Source organism: Hydra vulgaris, chromosome 09 (genome assembly GCF_038396675.1).
Source record: "Hydra vulgaris chromosome 09, alternate assembly HydraT2T_AEP".
Taxonomy (NCBI): domain Eukaryota; kingdom Metazoa; phylum Cnidaria; class Hydrozoa; order Anthoathecata; family Hydridae; genus Hydra; species Hydra vulgaris.
Genome location: NC_088928.1, coordinates 49,631,519 through 49,651,839, shown reverse-complemented (window position 1 = coordinate 49,651,839; position 20,321 = coordinate 49,631,519). Strand labels below are relative to the sequence as shown.

The 20,321-nt window shown below is 27.5% G+C and overlaps 2 protein-coding genes across 2 annotated transcripts; one reads left to right on the top strand and one right to left on the bottom strand.

Moving 5' to 3' along the window:
- Positions 1-1,935: 1,935 nt before the first annotated feature.
- Positions 1,936-15,602, bottom strand: LOC136084845 (uncharacterized). The gene is made up of 5 exons (XM_065805965.1): positions 15,448-15,602; positions 10,992-11,044; positions 5,802-5,933; positions 5,217-5,275; positions 1,936-2,539 (listed from the first exon to the last, which is right to left on the bottom strand). Exons 2-5 carry the CDS (start codon positions 11,041-11,043, stop codon positions 2,156-2,158), a joined length of 627 nt encoding a protein of 208 aa, XP_065662037.1. The 5' UTR covers position 11,044; positions 15,448-15,602; the 3' UTR covers positions 1,936-2,155.
- Positions 12,039-13,340, top strand: LOC136085545 (uncharacterized). Its single transcript, XM_065806860.1, has one exon. The coding sequence runs from the start codon at positions 12,039-12,041 to the stop codon at positions 13,338-13,340; it is 1,302 nt and encodes a 433-aa protein (XP_065662932.1).
- Positions 15,603-20,321: the final 4,719 nt, after the last annotated feature.

Sequence of the window (20,321 nt, the reverse complement as noted above, 5' to 3'; positions counted from 1 at the left end):
GCTTTTTAACCTAATTTCTGAAGATTAGAAAAATCAATATTTTCATCCATTATTTTATTCAAATCCCCTGAAAGCTTTTTGAACATAAATATATCAGGAACAGTGCAGTCAGCTCCAGACAGTGTACCACACTCATGTTTTGCTGTAACCACAAAAATACACTTACTAAAGTATTTCAGCGCTGTACTACTTTATTCTCTTAAAGTAGCAAAAATAACTCTTATTTATAAATCAGGTAACCATTGGAACATTAAAAATTATTGTCCTATTTTAGTTCTTCCAATTTTCTCTAAAATTTTAGAAAGATTAATGTATAACAGAGTCTACAATTATTTTGTTGACACTAATCTTTTATATATAATAATCAACTTAGCTTCCAGAGAAACAATTTTACTGAACACGCCATATTCTAAGTAACACGTAACATTTCTGATTCTTTTAAAAATTCTTATTATACCCAAGGAGTATTTGTCTAAATCTTTTAATACTGCCGATCACCTTATTCTATTAAAAAAAGTAGAACTCTATGGCATTAAAGATAAATCCCTAAGCTGGTTCAAAAGCTATATTAGTAATCTTAAGCAGTTAGTTAATATCCAAGACTCTTCTTTGTCTTTAATAATGAATGTAAGATGTGGTGTCCCACAGGAATCCATAGTTGGGCCCCTATTATTTTTAGAATATATAAACGAGCTGAATGAAAAATATTTAAATTTCGATATATGTTAATTAAACAATAATTAAAACAACTATATACTCGTTTATCCACTGCCATTTAAATTATGCAAATACTGTATAAGGAAACGCACTTAAAACTAAGCTTAAATCTTTTTATCAGCATCAGACACACGCAGCTCGTTTAATTAATTTTGTAACTCGTTTTTCAAATTCACTTTTGAGAAAAATGAAAGCCTTAAATGTATACGAACTAAATGTTTATAGTATTTTATGTTTCATGTTTAAATATAAAAATCATTTATCTCCTGGTATATTTATAAATCTTTAAAATGTAAAAGCCATAAACAAATACAATTTTTGCTATGGAAAAAATCTCCAAGAACCTTTCTGCCAAACTAAATTTGAACAACTATTTATTTCTTATCGCGGTCCTTATTAATGGAACAAAATAGTTATGCCAAATTTTGATTTGTCTTTGAAATGGACTTTAACTTCTTTTAAACGAAAGTTAAAAGAAGTTATCTTTTCAGCAGAAAATATTTGTTCTTGTTTTTAGTTCTTTTGTTTCATATATTTTATCCTCTATATTTGTAGTTTAAATGCACAGTTATATATAGTTTATGTTGATTTATTTTTATGAGTTAATTTGATTTTATTGTTATTATTATTATATTTGATATTGTAAAGGGCTTCATGATAAGGTCATGTGATCTTCTGGAAGTCCTGACGATTAAATTTGTAACAAAAGATAGTAATGGAGCTGATGAAGCTTAATAGCCATTACTAAAAAATTTCATATGAGTTTTTCTTCCAGTTGATCGGCTGATCTGGGATAACAAAGTTTTTAAGATAACATCGTCCAGCAGTTGAGAACGGCAGTTTTTAGTTGAGAAACTAAACTTTATTTTGCTATGATCTCAAGATACTTTTATTAACAAAATTTACATTTATCGACTTTATGTCACAGTTACTTTGTAGATATGCAATTTTTATAAAATTGAGATGTTTTTAAAACTCAGTTTTTTTTAAATACTATATATAGATATAGGTAATAGTAAAAGGTTTATAAAATTTTATTGAAAATTTCTACACAGCCTTGTATAATTGTTATTTATGACCTAAATAACATCCTCTCCAATATTATGTAAGATGATCAAAAATTGCAAAAATCAATTTGCAGATTTATTTCTCAGAAGTTGCAAAAGAATTCCACAGGTTTTTACAACTTCAAGAATGTAAATTTAAAAAAATCAAAAGTTTTAATTTTACTCCATTGTATTAAAAAAATTATAAAAGTTACAAAATTTTAAGTATATATATATATATATATATATATATATATATATATATATATATATATATATATATATATATATATATATATATATATATATATATACTTATGCACAAAGTTAAACAACAAAATTGTTAATCCTGAATATCTATACTAAAATAACAATTATTAAAAAAACTTTTATTAACCACGATTCGTTGCAGTAGCCCATGTTGGTCTATTGAACCCATCATAGATCATCAAGTTTCCATCTGTTTGCATTATCAAACGATGAGGCTTGGACCCTTTCTGATTAGTACCACTTGCCCAAGTTGCTCTGTTGTAAACATCGTAAATAACCAAATTTCCATCATTTTGCATTACAACTCTCCTTGGAGCAGTTCCTTTATTGTAAGAACCACTTGCCCAAATTGCATTTTTAGGTACCCAATGTTGTGTAACATAAAGAACAAAGTTTCCATCTCCTTGCATAACTGCAAAATAACAATTACCTGATGAAAGGTACTCTCCAGGATTAAGAGTTAGTCCATCTTTTAGTGTAGTTCCAATGTTTATTATCACATCAAACTGAAATTTAAATTGTTAAAAAACATTATGTCTCATATTGAAGCAAATATACTAGAAAAAAAATAATTATGATGTTTTTATTGAAAAAAGACATTACCAAATAACAATATATTTATTGGAATTGTGAAAACAACACCTATAAATATACTATAAATATATTTTAAATTGTCTTCACAATACCTATAACAAATATTTATAGGTATTGTTAAGACAATTTACTAAAGTGTGAAAAAAAAAAGACACTTAACACCTGAGAACTGTGATTAAATTCAAACTGTTATTTTTAAGTGCTTTTTAGCACTTAAAAATAACAGTTAAATAATTCATAATTAGGAGTTGTTAAAAGAAAGAAAGAGAATGTTTTTTATGCTACTTTACCGCTGGTCATAACAAATCATTTATCATTTAATAAATTGATGCAAAATTTTGTATCAATTAAAGTATTTAGTATAGGAGAACAAAATACGAGTCAGTTAGTACTTTTAACAATTAAAACAACAAACTCGGTCTCACAAACAGGAGCGCCCAAAGCATTTTTTGGTCTTTGTGATAGATAACTTCCGGACATGGAGCAAACACCAAACATTAATATGTTTATACTTATGTCAAATAAGGATGCCTTGCAAAAAATTGCGATGATTGAAGCTTGGAAACAAAAAAGCCCCAAAATTTTGGCCCCCCTGCCCCAAACGTGAGAGCATCAAGTTGATGAAAAATATTTTGTACTATTTTCAACTAGACTTATATTCATCGATAAGTTTTAAATTTCATAGTAAAATATTTTAGAGTTCGAAAATTATGACCATATAAAGTTTAAACCCCCCTCAATTTGAGGGGATTGCAAGTTTTATATTGTCATAATTTTTGAACGCTGAAAAATAATACTATACAACTTAAAATTTATCGATGAATATAAGTCTTTTTGAAAATAGTACAAAAATTTTTTCATCAACTTGTTGCTCTCACGTTTGGGGCAGGGGGGACCAAAATTTTGGGGCTTTTTTGTTCCCAAGCTCCAATCATCGCAATTTTTTGCAAAGCATCCTTATTTGACATAAGTTTAAATATATAAATGTTAGGAGTTTGCTCCATGTCTGGAAGTTAGCTATCTCAAAGACTAAAAAATGCTTTGGCGACTCTGCTCACAAATAACAACTATAAAGTTAGTCTAAATTGGGCTCGTAGCAATCGGGGGGACAGCAGGGGCATTTGCCCTCCACCCCCAAATAATTTTGAAAAGATTGACTGATAAAATGATTAAAAAAAAGAAAATATCCTTGAAACTATTTCGGGATCCCCTAATCCAGCAATGCCCCACCCCCTCTCTAATATAATTCTTGTCCTACGAAAAAAAAAGTCGAAATCACATAACAATTTAAATTGGACAGAAGCTTTATGCATAGTTTGCTCAATTAGTATAAAAAAAGCTTCTATGCAGATAAAAAATTTTATATAATGGGTTAAGCAAACTTGAAGAACAGCAAACTATTAATATTGGAATAATAATAAATAAACTATTAATATTGGAATAGGCGGTAAAAAGCTACTAAATAAAACCACAAAATTTTTCTTAAGTAAATAAATGATAAGTGTTAAATAAATAATAAATAAAGAAATAGAAAACAGATGATGATACAACAAAATCTGATCGAGGTCTAATGAGCTAGTAAATTATCATTTAGGTTTCCCATCATCCAATCATCCATCATTTAGGTTTCCCATCTAGATAAAAGCATTTTTTTCATCTAGATCCAAGCCACCATCAAGATAAAAGCGTTTTTTCAAAATAAGAATACGTACAAAAATACATTTAACAAGTTAAATCTATTTAACATTACATTTGGTCCGTGGACTGAATGGCCGAGGATTTTTTTAAATTGATCAATACTAGAGTGTTATATACCATTAGAAAGCCCTCAAAGACAGTATATTAAAAGTAATTTTAAACTATGAAATTTGTACAACTGTATAAAAAACTATGACGCTTTTAGTAGTAAACTTTCGATATACGGATTACTTAATAAAACTGTGGTCAAAAAATTTTTCTTTTTCACATAAATTGTTTTAACTTTGCCAATTCTTATTCAAATATCTTTAACTTGGTATCAAAAGATAGATAAAAAAAGGGCTGTAATTTCAAACTAGTTTCTATGAAATAACTTCTGGAGACTTTGAGCACCTATCTAAAAGTATTTACTTTATTGGTAAAAATGAAATTTGCTTCAATATCAAATAATGTGAAATTACTCACAACTATTATGATACTATATACAATATTATGGTACATAGTATGGTATCATATAATATAAAATTTCTGACTGGGTAATATACTTTAAATCTTTATTTTAAATAGTATTTGTCACACTAAAACTATCCAACAAACTATCCACAAAAATGTTGTCCTCAGTGACAATTTTTGCAATTATAAATCTTATACTTAACAATAAATTTGTAAATAAAGATCAAAAAAACAAAATTTTTGCATCCAAATGCTAAAATGGGAAATTAAATATTATTGATTTAACAGCCATTAGATAATTCCCCCCTCCTTCTCTCAACTCATTATTCAGTTACGGATCTGTAAATAAAGATCAAAAAAGCTGGTGTATTTTTCGGCTCCAGATCTCGCAATTTCCGCATACCTAATAACATATCATAAAACTTACACACACGTTACCTGTACTTTTTGTACTCTTTTTACTGCTGTGCTATTTTCATCTTTAAAAGAATGTGGACCTACATACAATAAGTAAAATGGCATAAAATAACAAAAAAAAACATATACTAATATCCTTATATGTATCATTAATAAAAAATATTACTTAAATGCTGCTGTTACACTTGCTGGTTTTTCAAAAAATAAATAACTTGTTTTTAACTAATTACGTATTTATAAGTGTGAAAAAAAAATTCCTGTTTTAAAGATTTAATTTAATAATTTCCATGTTTTAAAAAGATTTTTAAAAACAAGCTATGCTAACAAGTAAAACATGTAAATATATGTTCAAGGGTTTCCCATATGGTTCAAATACTGTCAGAAATTATCAGAAAACGTCAGATATAAGTCCTCTTTTAGTCACGAGGAATACACCTTCTTATATACTTTAATATATGTTAATGTATATTAAAAAAGAGGATGTGACAAAGTTTAATTACCAAAGAATTGTAAAAGTTTTTTAATTTGTCTCAAAAAAGTTAGCTGCAATAATTCATACATTAATTTTTGTTTATATATCAACTGCAACAACTCATACATCAATACCTGAACAGTGGGTACCACACGCAATAGTCTCAACTAACGCAACATCTTTACAACTATGTGCTGGCTTGCAAGTTCGTGTACGTGTGCTTACTGAACAGTTGCTAAATTGAGACCATTCACTAATGAGACGTCCTAGAACAAAAAGTATATATAAATTTCATTTATAAATGGATTCACATTTGTTACGGAGACTTTTTTTGTTAAACTACGTCACTAACGAAAAATGATGATAACATTAATAAAACTTAATGTTCGGTAAACTAGAACAGTTAACTTTATAGAATTAAAACTCTATTTCTTACATTTGTTCTTCTTTTTGTTAAAAAAAAGTTAAAAAGAGACAAAAAAAAATTTTCAGATAATAAATCATAAAAACCAAGTTTTATATTTTAATTGATAAGTGTATAGACGTTTACACTTGCATTTTTTTGACAAATCTAGAACCGATTTTGTGTTTATTTTATCTTATGTTGCTAGTTTTTTATAAAAATTCGAAATTATTTTCGTCCGCTGATAAGCTGCAGCCCATCAAGTATATGTTTTTTAATTACGTTTTCAGTCGATACCTATATTTGTATACCTATAACTGACCAAATCTGGCAATGGAAATCTTAAGATATCGTATGATACATTTTGAAATTACAGATTCTGAAATTAAAAATATTACAGAACAAAATAATGCAGTTATTCAAAGGTCAATGTCAATGAAAATCAGTAGCTGCTGGCGGTTTCTAAAATTGGAAGAAGTTATTATAGTGAAAAATCTAATGCATGCCAAGCAGTTGGAGGGTTTAGTGTTTGATGCCATATACACAGGCAATCATAAGAGAATTTGATACCAGATCTTAAACTACCTGTAAACATTGCAGCTGTTGTGTAGTTCGCAGCTGTAAACATTGCAGCTGTTAAGGGGTTCGATGCTCTTCAAAAAAAAAAGGCCATCATTTATGGCCTTTTTTTTCCTCCTATTTAGTAAGGAATAAAGAATACGGAAACTCAAAGTAGACTATAATATCTTACCGTAATATCGTAATAATTGTTGAGTTAGGTTTATTGATTTTCTTGTTTAGCTATAAGAAGTTTGTTTCTTTGACTATATGACTTTATGACTTTGACTATCCATGTCCATAGATTTTTAGACAAATGACTTTTCTTCTTTACTTTTTATTTATTTATTCCGTATTACGAAATTTTCAATTTTTCAGTCATAATACCATCGTTTTTTTTTGTTGGCTCTGAAAATGTAGTGAAATAAGTGAACTTCTTGCTTTCTTGCTTGTCCGCGGTGCTCTGTGATGAGACAGAAAAAACTTCTCGGAACTCCTTAACAACTTTAAATAAAAATATAAAGTGGGAGTTTGTGGTATTGTCTATCTTGGTTGTCGACGACTCAACAAAGTTCTTTTTAAAAAATCCTTAACAATTTTTTTTCAAAAAGTTACATATGTTGAGACAAGACAGAAAATGCAGCACAGCATCTAGGAGGTATAGATACATTTTGTGCGAAGCAAAAGTTTGTGACTTATTTAAAAGAGCATAAGGCTCCAGTCACTTCCACTTCTAGATTTTATTTAGTTAATGGACAATCTTAATTACACAAGAAATTTAGAAAAGTTGTATGATCAAATTTTTAATAAGTTTGTAAAAAAGTTTTAAAATCTGACACTTTATCGCAAGTTTCTTAAAAGTAAGGAAAATGTTTAAAAAATTTAAACTTTTTTGAATGAGGTGCAACTTATAAAAATTCTCCACGTTTTTGTATTATAATAGTAATACAACTTTTTATTTTGATCAAAAAAAAATTTCAGGCACCGCAATGGTAATTAGGATGGCACCACCCTAAGCAACCTAACTGACCAGAAAATCATGAAGAAAAATTTTCAACTTCAATTCAACACTGTGGAAGATTTATTAATGATATTTTTTTTTGTATTTCTGGGTAACGAAGAGGAGTTGGACTATGTTAAAAACTTCATGAACAACATGCATAAGTCCATAAAATTTACATTTAACATCTCCAAATCAGAAGTAGCCTTCATGAACCTACTATCATTGAAAAATAAATATGGAGGAATATCATCTACTTTACATAAAAAACTAACAGATACATATAGCCTACTTGCCGCCCATATATATATAAATATATATATATATATATAAATATATATATATATATATATATATATATATATATATATATATATATATATATATATATATATATATATATATATATATATATATATATATATATATATATATATATATATATATATATATATATATATATGTATATATAAAGAAAGGTGTTGGCGTAAAAAGTCAATGTAAGAGAGCAATATTGTTTTTAAGTGCGAATTAATTGTTAGGAATAAAATGTTATTTATTTAGCGCAAAAAATATTTACGTTAACTTTTCCTTGTGTCATTTATATTCAGATGTCTTATATAATTAAATAAAAGTGTTTATTAATATGCAAATCCGTCGGTAACTTGTTATCTCACTACCATCAAATCCATTATATCAAAAAGTACTTGATTTTTTTATAAATTAAATAAAATATATACAGACACATATACAAACATACATACATACATACATATATATATATATATATATATATATATATATATATATATATATATATATATATATATATATATATATATATATATATATATATATATATATATATATAAATTTTTGTCAAACTGAAACTATACTGAATTGTTATAAATCATACTTCTAAATAGATTAAATTAAATTAGTTAACATTTAAAATAGACAAAACAAAGTATATCCTATTTTGCCCAATAACAAATAAACAATTTTTGCCCAATTTATGCTAAATCTATTTATTGATAGAGAAACCATCAAAACGCTTTTAGAAACATTTCTTAATAAAAATGTTACACAGAAACTCATATAGATTACGTTAGCACTAAAGTTGCTAAAAGTATGGGTAACCTATTTAAATTCAGAAAATATTTGTAAATAATATAATATAAAATCACATTTTGGATTATATTTATAACATAATGTAAAAAATAGTATAAAGAAGTTTCAATATGCATTTGATTTAGAGATAGATAGTAATTTTTCAGATAATATTAGTCCTCAGTTTAAAAAAAAAGTAAACTGTCGCTGTTAAAGTATCGTAAGATTTCACTCACTTCTGTACTTTGAAAAACTCTTGAAGGGGTTGTGCGTGATTTGACTATGAATTTCCTAAACGCAAATAATCTTCTTTTGAAAAATCAACACGGCTTTGTTAAGAAGAGATCTTGTTTATCCAACCTAATTGGGACATTAGACGCAATTTCATATTATTTATCTCAGAATATACCTGTAGATGTAATTTACTTAGATTTTGCGAAGGATTTTGATTTAGAACGCCCCATAAAAGACTACTAATAAAACTTAAATGTTATGGGAATTCTTTTACATAGTTAAAATGAACTGATGCATTTCTAAAAAAAAGAAGATAAAGAGTTGTTATTGGAGAAATTGTCTCATCTCGGAAAAATATGTTTAGTGGTGTGTCCAAGGGGCTGGTATTGGCTCCTTTATATTTATTATTTATATTAATGGTTTGCCTACAAACTTTGGAAACATTTCAAATATGTAAGCCGATGATGCAGAAGTTTTATCAAGGGTTGCTTGTGAAGCTTGTGTTAATCTATAACAAAATGACCTAGATGAAGCTGTCAACTGGTCCAACAAATGGCTACTAAAGTTTAATTTTGAGAATTTAATTATGCACTTTGGTAAAAATAATCCAAAAATAATTTATTTTATGCAAAACATACTTCTAAATACCACTCTTGCTGAACAAGATCTTGGTGTAGAGTTTACTTCTGACTTAAAATAGCGAAATCAAATAGCTCTATGTGCAAGTAAAACAAATAATGTTTTGGGTATGTTAAGAAATATATATATATATAAAGGTTTAAACAGTAGTTACTAAAGGTTATATACACAACTTTTATTAAACCGTTAAGTGAATTACTAAAAAATATTTACGCAACTTTAGTTATACCGTTAATTAAAATTGCTTTACCTCTGTGGTCTCCATGTTTATTTGAAATTATTCGTTTAGAAAAAGTTTCAGCATCATTCTACATGAATAATATGGCTACTAAAAAAAGTATGTTTTGAGAAAAGTTTAGATAAAATGGGTCTAATTACATTAGTTGTTAGAGGGATTCGGGGTGACTTAATTCAAATGTACAAGTTTTTCAATAGTTTAAAAAAAGTTATTTTAATTAATGAAAATTTGCAAAGTAGTTATCAATCAGCAAAAGGTCATCAAGTGAAATATACTTTCGAAATAAATAGTTTTTTGCCTCGGCATTATTTTTTAAACAAATAGATCATCTTTTTAATGGAATTGACTGCCTATTGATGTCTGTAATGCAGTTTCTGTGAACTCTTTTAAAGCTAAACTTGACATGAATTTTAAATAATGTAACAATACTGAATAATAATATAACTGACTTAGTGTACTTGGTACTCTCACCTCATTACCGATAACAGCTCAAATATATTTATATATACTATTACTAAATATATTTTACAAATGATAGATTTTTAAATCAGATAAGACGATTTGAAACGTCAAAGCCGAATCACTTTATTTCAAGATTAAACTTTATTTTAAATAATTTTGATATGTCAATTACTTTCAATCTACGTGTTGCATATACTGTATAATATGTTATATATGTGATATATACTGTGTAATATGTAATATATGTGATACTGTATAATATGTTATGTATGTGATATATTTTTTTTTAAATTATTTATCTCCCCAAGGCCGAAAGGGCCACTATAGTCGAGGAGGCTACTTTTGTTGTTACAACCCACTCTCAACTCTATAACTCCGATTACGAACCTCGACAGACAAAGCCGCTGCGCGGAGAAATAAGTTAAGCGCGGTACTACCAGAGACGTGGTGGGGATCGAACTCGGAATTTCTACCACTACACCACTACCGCAGATATACCGTGTAATGTGTAATATATAGTAGCTGATTTAGTTAAAGTTTTTTTTATTAAAGCTTTTTTTCTCAACTTATATATCTATTATTAAAATAGAACAATAGATATATAAGTTAAGAAAATAATTTTTTTTAAATATATATGAGTAGTTAAATAAATATAAATATTTATAGTTAATTAAAGTTACCTTCTGAAAATGAAAACAAGCACACAAACAAGAAGCCAAATGAATACTTCATTCTAAATATATTATTAAAAATGTTATTAGTTGTACTTGATTTCTGCATAAGAATTACTTATAATGATATACATGATGATAAAAGTTTAATGACACATATAAAAAAACTTTTAAATTTTTTTTAATAATATATATATATATATATATATATATATATATATATATATATATATATATATATATATATATATATATATATATATATATCTTTTTGAGTATGGCAAATTAATGTAGAGTGTATACATGTGAAAATAAAAATTGTGAATCTTCTAGTAGGGGAGATGGGGGCGCATTAATCGCCGGGGCAGTATGATCTTTTGGCTTTTACTCGTTCATTTTTGCCTTACTAGAAGTGAGATTGCAATTTAATTAACCATTATGCTTCCCTAATTGATTATTCGTAATATTTTTGCATAAGGTTATCAGCGTCAAAAAAATAAAGAAAATATTGTTTTTCGTCATAAAAAGTGATTTTTTTAAATCGTACTATAATTCAAATATATTTTTATTTAGATGTCTGTATGGGTTAACAACAATTTTATTTTAAATTTGTAAGTGTTAGGTGTATAATATAATATATAATTTTTATTTGGCTGCAATTTATGCAGTAGATATTGCTATCAATATGTTACCTATACCTATTGGGGTACATTGATCTTTGACTATGCGGGGCCCATTGATCGGAGGATCAAAGTGCCCCATAGAAGACGAAGTGCCCCATGTTTTTGTTTATAAGCAATACAGTTAAACGAATGGAATTGTATTTATAATTAAAAAAAAAAAACTATATATAAACAAACAATAGCTTTTAGCATTTCATTTTTTAAATCTACTTTTGTTATAAGCTAGTAATAATAATACTATTATTTTATAATATCAAAAGAATAATATTTAACATAATAATTAAAAAATATTTAACATAATATTATTATGTTAAATATTAGCATTTATTAAAAACATATGTTTTTATTGATATATTTTTTTACAGATCTTAAAATGGTTAGAAATAGAATTAAAAAAACAAATAAAGTTGCTATACCAAGTGAAACAATGAAAGTAGCTGTTAATAAAGTTTTAGATGGAACACAACTGAATGTTGTAGCACGTCAGTTTAACATAGATAGAATGACTTTAAAAAGATATTGTCGTAAAAAGAGGCTTAATCCAAATGAAGCTTTCAAGCCTAACTATAACAATAGACAAGTTTTTACAGCAGAAGATGAAAAAAGTTTATCAAGTTATTTACTAATTGCATCAAAAATGAACTATGGCCTTTCAACTAGGTCAACGCAATTATTGGCATATGAATTTACTTTAAAAAACAATAAGATATGCCCATCATCATGGATCAAAAATAAAATTGCAGGCATTGATTGGTTGCAAGGTTTTATGAAAAGACAACCAGAGTTGTCTCTACGAACACCTGAAGCAACGAGCTTCGCTCGATCAACAGCTTTTAACAAACACACTGTAAGAGAGTTTTTTCAAAATCTTAAAACGGTAAGAAATCGATATAAATATAATCCTAACTGTATATATAATGTTGATGAAACTGGTTTAACAACCGTTCAAAAGCCGGTAAAGGTTTTAGCTGGTAAAGGAAGCAAACAAGTTGGAAGAATCACATCTGCAGAACGAGGAACATTGGTAACTGCATGTTGTGCCTCTAATGCTATTGGAAATTCCATTCCTCCATTATTTATTTTTCCTAGGGTAAAGTTTCATGATTACATGATTAAGGAAGGACCTCCTGGATGTGTGGGATTTGCAAATCCTTCTGGTTGGATGAACTCAGAAATTTTCATAGGATGGATTAAACATTTTGTTAAATATTCAAACTGTTCTCAGGAATCTCCAGTTTTGTTACTTCTCGACAGTCATGAAAGTCATATTTCTGTTAAAGGCTTGGAGCTTGCAATTCAACACGGAATTACAATGATAAGTTTTCCTCCCCATTGCAGCCATAAATTGCAGCCATTAGATAGAACTGTTTTTGGACCATTGAAAAGGTTTTACAATTCTGCATGTGATAATTGGATGGTTTCAAACCCAAGACCAATGACCATTTATGATATTGTTTCAATAGTTCGAGAACCGTATACAAAAGCTTTCTCACCATCTAATATGCAGACAGGATTTAGAGTAGCTGGGATTGAGCCATTCAATTCTGAAATTTTCAAAGATGACGAATATTTACCATCATCAGTTACAGATAGAGCTGCTCCAGATACAGTTACTATCACTCCTGTCAACAACATGGAATCTGAAATGATACCAGCACATGTTAATCACATGTAAATATTGAAACAAGTATTTTAAACAAAGTGTCAACAATTGTTGCTTCTATAATCTCACCTGAGGTTTTAAAACCTTACCCAAAAGCATCTGCCAGAAAAAAAAATGTTAAAAGTAGGCAGTTAAAAACAAGGATCTTGACTGATACTCCTGTCAGAAATGAAATTCGTTTGTCAAAAGAAAAGAAAATTTTGAAGCAAACCAAAAATCAACAAAAAGTCTCCACAAAAGATAAGAAAGAAACTAAGAATTACTTGCTTAGGAATAAAAAACAATGTAAACCAAAAGCTGCTTAACAACTTGATTTTCACAAATGATGAAATATTCTTAATCAAAATATTGTACTTTTAACAAGTTTTGTAAACTTAAAAGTTGTATTCTTATTTCAGTCTTTATATTTCAGTTCTTATAAATTTCAAGTTGTTGTAAAGTTTTAAACGTATATAAAGCGGGTAGCTTATAGCTGCTATGGTTTATACATTTTTTAATTAAAAATTAGACTAGTGGGTTTAACTGCTATATTTAAAAAATAATTAAAAAATTTAGATGTATTATATGTTATACAATATTACCTTTTGACTAAATTATTTACAAGATTTAGTTATAGAAGTGTTAAACGTTTAGATAATATTACGCATATAATATCAATGTGCCCCAAGTCGGAGATCATAGTACCCTATAGTTTGGGGTACATTGATCTTTTGAGAGGGTTGTTTAAAAGTTAAAATTATTTTTGTTTATCATTTTTTTAAATCAAAATATTTATATATTCCAAAAGCCAGATAGTTCTACATGTGTTTCGTAGTTAATAAGTTTTTACATCTCTTTCAGGTTCTGCGCAATTTTCAAAACACTGCTACGGCGATCAATGCGCCCCCATCTCCCCTATTCTCGATTAAGACTGCTTGATTCTGTGTTTTTATATATATATTTATATAAATAAAATGTATATGTAATTGCAAAAACAAAAAAATGGTTTTTCTTTTTCGGGTACAAAGAGTTTTATGTCTAATATTAGTAAAATCAAGTCGCTACTTCACAACAACATTGCTTTTGCGATAGAGACAATGACGTTTTAAAATCTGTCCGTGATCACTATTTGCATTTAATACTGTGTAAATTTGTGTAAAAAACTGCTAAAATTGTCCTTAAGTTTTTAGAACTTTTCATAAATCTGTTAAACTCAAAAAGCATTTAAAATTTTTTCGGAAACTTTTTGACTACAAAATAGCAACTACACAATTGTAGAGATCGGTTGACGTTGACGTCACCTGTTGACGTAAATATTATTTGATGCAAGTAGCATTTAAAGTTTCTTTACCACCAACAGATGTATTTTGATAGGCGTAGACAATGTTAAAAACAGGAATATGTAGATAGGGAAAGACAAATCTAGATGGCGAAACGTTTGAAAGTCCTTTATTTTTTGTAAAAACTATCAGTCATAAAGCAATAACAGTTTATAGCGTGTTTATCTCTTAATAAGTTGTACCTGTAGAATATTACTCATTATTACTAACCATAAAATTAATATTTTAATTTTAATTAAAAAAAAAAAGTTTTGTTAATTAAAATCGCGTTAATATTATTTTAGAAACCAATATTGATAATTTAAAACACAAGCATTATTTATACTTTTTTTTCAACTCATTTGTTATATGAAAATCTATTTTGCCCATTCCCATCTTGCCCCGTTCTCCCCTATTCCTTGAAACAAGTTGTAATTGTGTCTTACTCGCCTATAGTTTTTCAATGTTTACTTCTCTCTTAACTCTTCATTAACTGGGATTCACACTTTATGGGATTTTTCATACTTGCTCAAAATACGAAATAAAAAACAATTCAATTAAAATTTGATATAGTAAATAAAAAGGTAAGTTGTTTGAACAATTATCAATTACTTTCCAAAAATATAATAGCGTTATAAGTAATACCATATATATATTTTTTTGTTACTGCTTTCCAAGTATCGTTTCCAATATTGTTTTCCTTAATACACAGTTGCTTAGTGATTTTGATGCGTGAAAAATTTAATTTTTTACATAATACAACCTGCAGTTTAAAATATGTGGATTTGAAATGTATTTCAAAATAATAATTACTACTTTACCTTTACTGATTGTTTAATCTGAAAATCTTTTTGCTTCTTTAACGTGTTTTTTAACCACAAATTCAAAAAGCACCTTCTTTGTCAGTCTTTAGCAGCCAAATGGTTTAAATAAAAATGTGCGCTAATAAATACGTGAGTTCAGTGTTATTATTATGATACGTCTATTGATACTATTGGTCAAATGGCAATCAGGTTAAGTATTACTTAGCATCAATGACAGTTTTAAAGCTTACAAAAACTTACTACTTTTTGTTTGAATGGATGGTTAAAAAATGACAAAATGAGAGAACAAATCATGAAAGGTGAAAATCATTTTTTTATCTTCAGCATAACAATAATAATAATTTTTATATTAATGGTTATCAGTTAAACGGAATGAATGAGCAGAGGTTCAGCCAATACCATCACAAATTGTTTTTAATAAAGCTAAGAAAAGCGTTTTCAAATATTTATAAATCCGTTCTGCTTTTGTAATTAAATTTTTATTTTTAATTAAATTACTGCTCGCATTGCTCAAATTTAAAACAAAAGATGTACTCACAGTCACGAAGCAATAATTTTCTTTGGAAATGAATTTTCTTTCGAAAAAGAAAAAAGAGACGTGCTTCATTAAAAGGAAAACACTAAAGTCCTGAATCTCCTAAACAAAATAAAAAACTGATTTTTGAGGTATCATTGCTGTAGCTTGGAGATTCTAAAAAATCACACACTTTGTGATTTATTTATTTTTCTAAATTTATGTAAGAACAATATGCTGGATACAATATAATAAGAGAAACTTTTAAATTAAAGTTTATATTCCGTTACTTTTTTTAAAGTTTTTTAAAATCAAACATTGAAAAAATTATTTAAAAAAGATAACCAATTAAAACAATTGAAATAACTGCCAAACACAAATCTAATGAATTTTGATATTTATAGATAAGTTATAGGTAGATATAAATATTACTTTATTTTGTTCTTTTGCTAAGTCAATACATATAAATTATGTTGAATGTAACTTTAACGGACATTTGTTTAGCAGAACTGAATTATGGGAAATCGAGCTAAACTTGATGTTTACGCTTTTTCTTACTTTACTAAAAAAAGTTTGTGTTTTTAAAATTTTTACTTTTGTTTTGTGTTTAACTTTTTTTAAATTATTTTGCGGATTTTGAGCGTCAAGTCATTAAATCATCATATGGTATTGTCGGCAAACTTCTAATCACATTTAAAATTAGTCTCACTATATTTCATTTATAAACATTTTTAGCTCTATCTTTTAAACAGATTGGTGTTGGGTGATTTTTAAAAAAGTCCACAAATGTTTTACTTTTCAGATTGTACATCAATAAACCTTGCCATAAATAAGAGTTTGTTTATAAAATCCAGGCTCAACGTAACACTTAATTTTAGGGAGCACCGATGTATCATTTGACACTGTTAAATACGTCGATGTATCGTGTTCGATGCATTGAACACGATGCATCGAACGATTAATCGTGTATGATGCATCGAACGATTCATTGTTAAACGATGCATCGAAAGACTGGATCGGGAAACAATGCATTTAAAGAATAAAAATAAAAATTTAAAACAACTAGGTTTAAAAATAAAATTTTATTTAGTAATTGTTATTTGCTATTAATCATCTACAATAATGACAAAGAAATTTTACAAAAATTAATAAAAATTTTTTTTACGGGAAATTAATCAAACTTCAAAATTGTTCACACCATTCATTTTTTTCATCTGTCTTAAGTTTTATGTAAACAAGTTTTTCAACTTTAGACGCAGACAGATTTATCACCACATTTTCAGCTGTGGAAAACACTCGCTCAGAGCTGGAGAAAGCTGCTGGAATTGCCAATGTTCTCTTGACGAAACAGGCAAGTTTTCGGTACTTAAAAGCTTGACTCTTCCAGTAACGACGTATATACCTATTATCGGCAATCGGTGTTGTTGTCAAATAGCTTTCTATCTCCGTCTTAATCTCCACTATTAAAGAGGTGCTTCCTTCCGGGTTATTACCCACTTTTCTAAAAGTTTGGATTTTAAAACTTTTGAAAGACCTTCTTACGTATCCAACTGTTGTTTTTTCTTGAGGCTACACGTGTGTCTGTGTCATTGTATCTTCCGTTTCATCAATGAGGGATTGTGATGTGTTAGACAATGTGGTGTTCCTAAGTTCGGAAAAAGTAAATAGATTGTCTAATGTATAGATAATCTTAAAATTAATAGATTGTCTAATGTATTGTTATTCGGAAAAAGTTTTTTCCATGTGAAAGGTTAAGGCATCGTAAGGAACATAATCGTAAATCAAAAAAATTACTAATTTATACACCATTTTATAATTTTTTTTTAAATATAAAACGTCGTTAATCGTTTCGGTACATTTTTGTCCGATGCGTCGTGTTCAATGCATTGAACAACAAATCGCTTTCTATATATCGAACACAAAGAGTTGTTTAATGCTTCGAACACGATGCATCGACGCATTGTTAAACAATACATCGCCACTCCCTACTTAATTTAAACCTGATTTAAATCAATTGAAAGGATTTTAAAAATAGAGTTTGTTTTTTGTCGAAAGAAACAAGAAAATTTTATCCTACTAAAAACAGATATTTTTTTTATTATTTTAGAATTGAGAGATAAAATTTCTTTTGACTTTTGCGATGAGGAACTCTTAAACATACTTACTTATTTAATATACTTGGTTCGTTCATAATAATTTCAAGTTAATTGAAAAATAATTTTTACTAATTTAGAAAATAATTTCGGACTTGGAGCATACTTTACACTTGGGTATGTTCATTCGTTTCAAATAAGAATACTTTGCGAAAACTTGCTGTGATTAAAGCCTGGGAGTAACGAAAACTTGCTGTGATTAAAGCCTGGGAAGGAAAACTCTAAAACTTGTAACTCCCCCTCAAATCTTAAAGTAAGACAATTAATTAACTAAGCTTGAAATTTTTTTATATTTAATTTTAAATAATACTATAATATTATTTAAAAATAAATATAAAAAAGTATGACCATGTAACTATTTAAAAATAAGTATTAAAAAAAAAAAAAAAAAAATACCATGTAACTAAAAAAATTATATGAGTATGTAAAGTTTATTACATTCTGTTTATTCTATCTGTTGGACTTTTCGTATAACTAATTTCGCAATGAGGTACTCTTTAATATGCATAGTTATTTAACATACGCCCTAAAAGCAAATGTTTTAACAAAATGTCTCGTTTTGTTATTATTTTTCAGGAACAAGGAAAAAAGTAATCGAGCATTTCATTTAACTAAAAGCTATAACTTTTAGTCATTGATAATTATTATTTTGAGTCATAGGTCATTGATAAAAACGTTGATCTCAAAATAATTCAATCAAAATGATGATCTCAAATTGATTCAAACGAATATTTTTTATTTTTGCGCCAACAATAGACTAAAAACAAATGAATATTTGAACCATATTCATTTTAAAATTAACATTCCATCAATGTAAATTTTAAATCTTTTCTCCGTATATACTTTTTCTCCCTATATATATTTTCTCCGTATATATCTTTTCTCCGTATGTACGTATTTTCTTCGCATATATTTTTTGAGTAGTATATACTACTCAAAACACAATTAAAATATGATATACTTGTTTACGCTGCAACATTTAAAATTGTCAAAGATTATCAAAACCATCTAATTAAAAAAAAAAGTATATATACTTTATTTTAAATCAGCCACATGTAACCGCTTTTTATATATTTACACACACACACACACACACACACACACACACACACACACACACACACACACACACACACACACACACACACACACACACACACACACACACACACACACACACACACACACACACACACACTTACGCATACACACACACACACACACACTTACGCATACACACACACACATACACACACACAAACATACTCACATATATATGTATGATATATATATATATATATATATATATATATATATATATATATATATATATATCAACGATATATATATATTTTTTAAAAAGTAGTCTAGTGTCACATAAATTTATTATTACTATAGTAATACAATATTATTTCAAGGCAAGCACCCATTTCGTTGTTGTTTTTTTTTTTGTCTATATTTTAAGAGGACTATTGGGTATATTTTCAGAATTTATTAGGCTGTACAGACTAATTTATATATTTTAAGAATTTATTATTACTATAGTAATACAATATTATTTCAAAATAAACACACATTTGTTTTCGTTATTTGTGGCTATATTTTACAGGACCAGAATAAAAGAGTCTCATTTATAAATGTTCCTTGTTACAAAAGACGATGCAAGCCGAACATTTTTAAAATTATCAGAAAATCCTTTAAAAAGATTTTCTTTCGTCTTGAGTTTAATTTTTCCTTGACATTAACACAACACATTTGTTAAAATACACTTGTTGCTACTTGGCTAACGTAGTTTTTAACAGTTTTAATCGAGGATAATACTTACATCTAATGGGTAAATACCAGATTTTTGAAAACCGACAACTAAGTTGTTGTTTATCTTTTGATTTGACGATTACGATATTTATAACTAAATTAAGTTGATTAGGAAGAAGATTTTTGTTCAATTTTCTATAATTTTTTTGGACAAGAGATTTTCAATTAATCAAGTACTTTACTTCCAAATCTTTTAAGATATGGGAGGATAATAAAATGCAACATTAAGAGGTTGCAATAAATGGGTAGAGTTAGCAGTTAAAGAACTAGACAGTATTTTCTTTATAAGAAAGTATTTTAGTTAAAATACCTTTTCTTTTTCTTTAAAGTTTTTCAATTATAAGATTGCTTAGATTATAATTTTAAGAACGTTTGTATTTGCAGCGTGA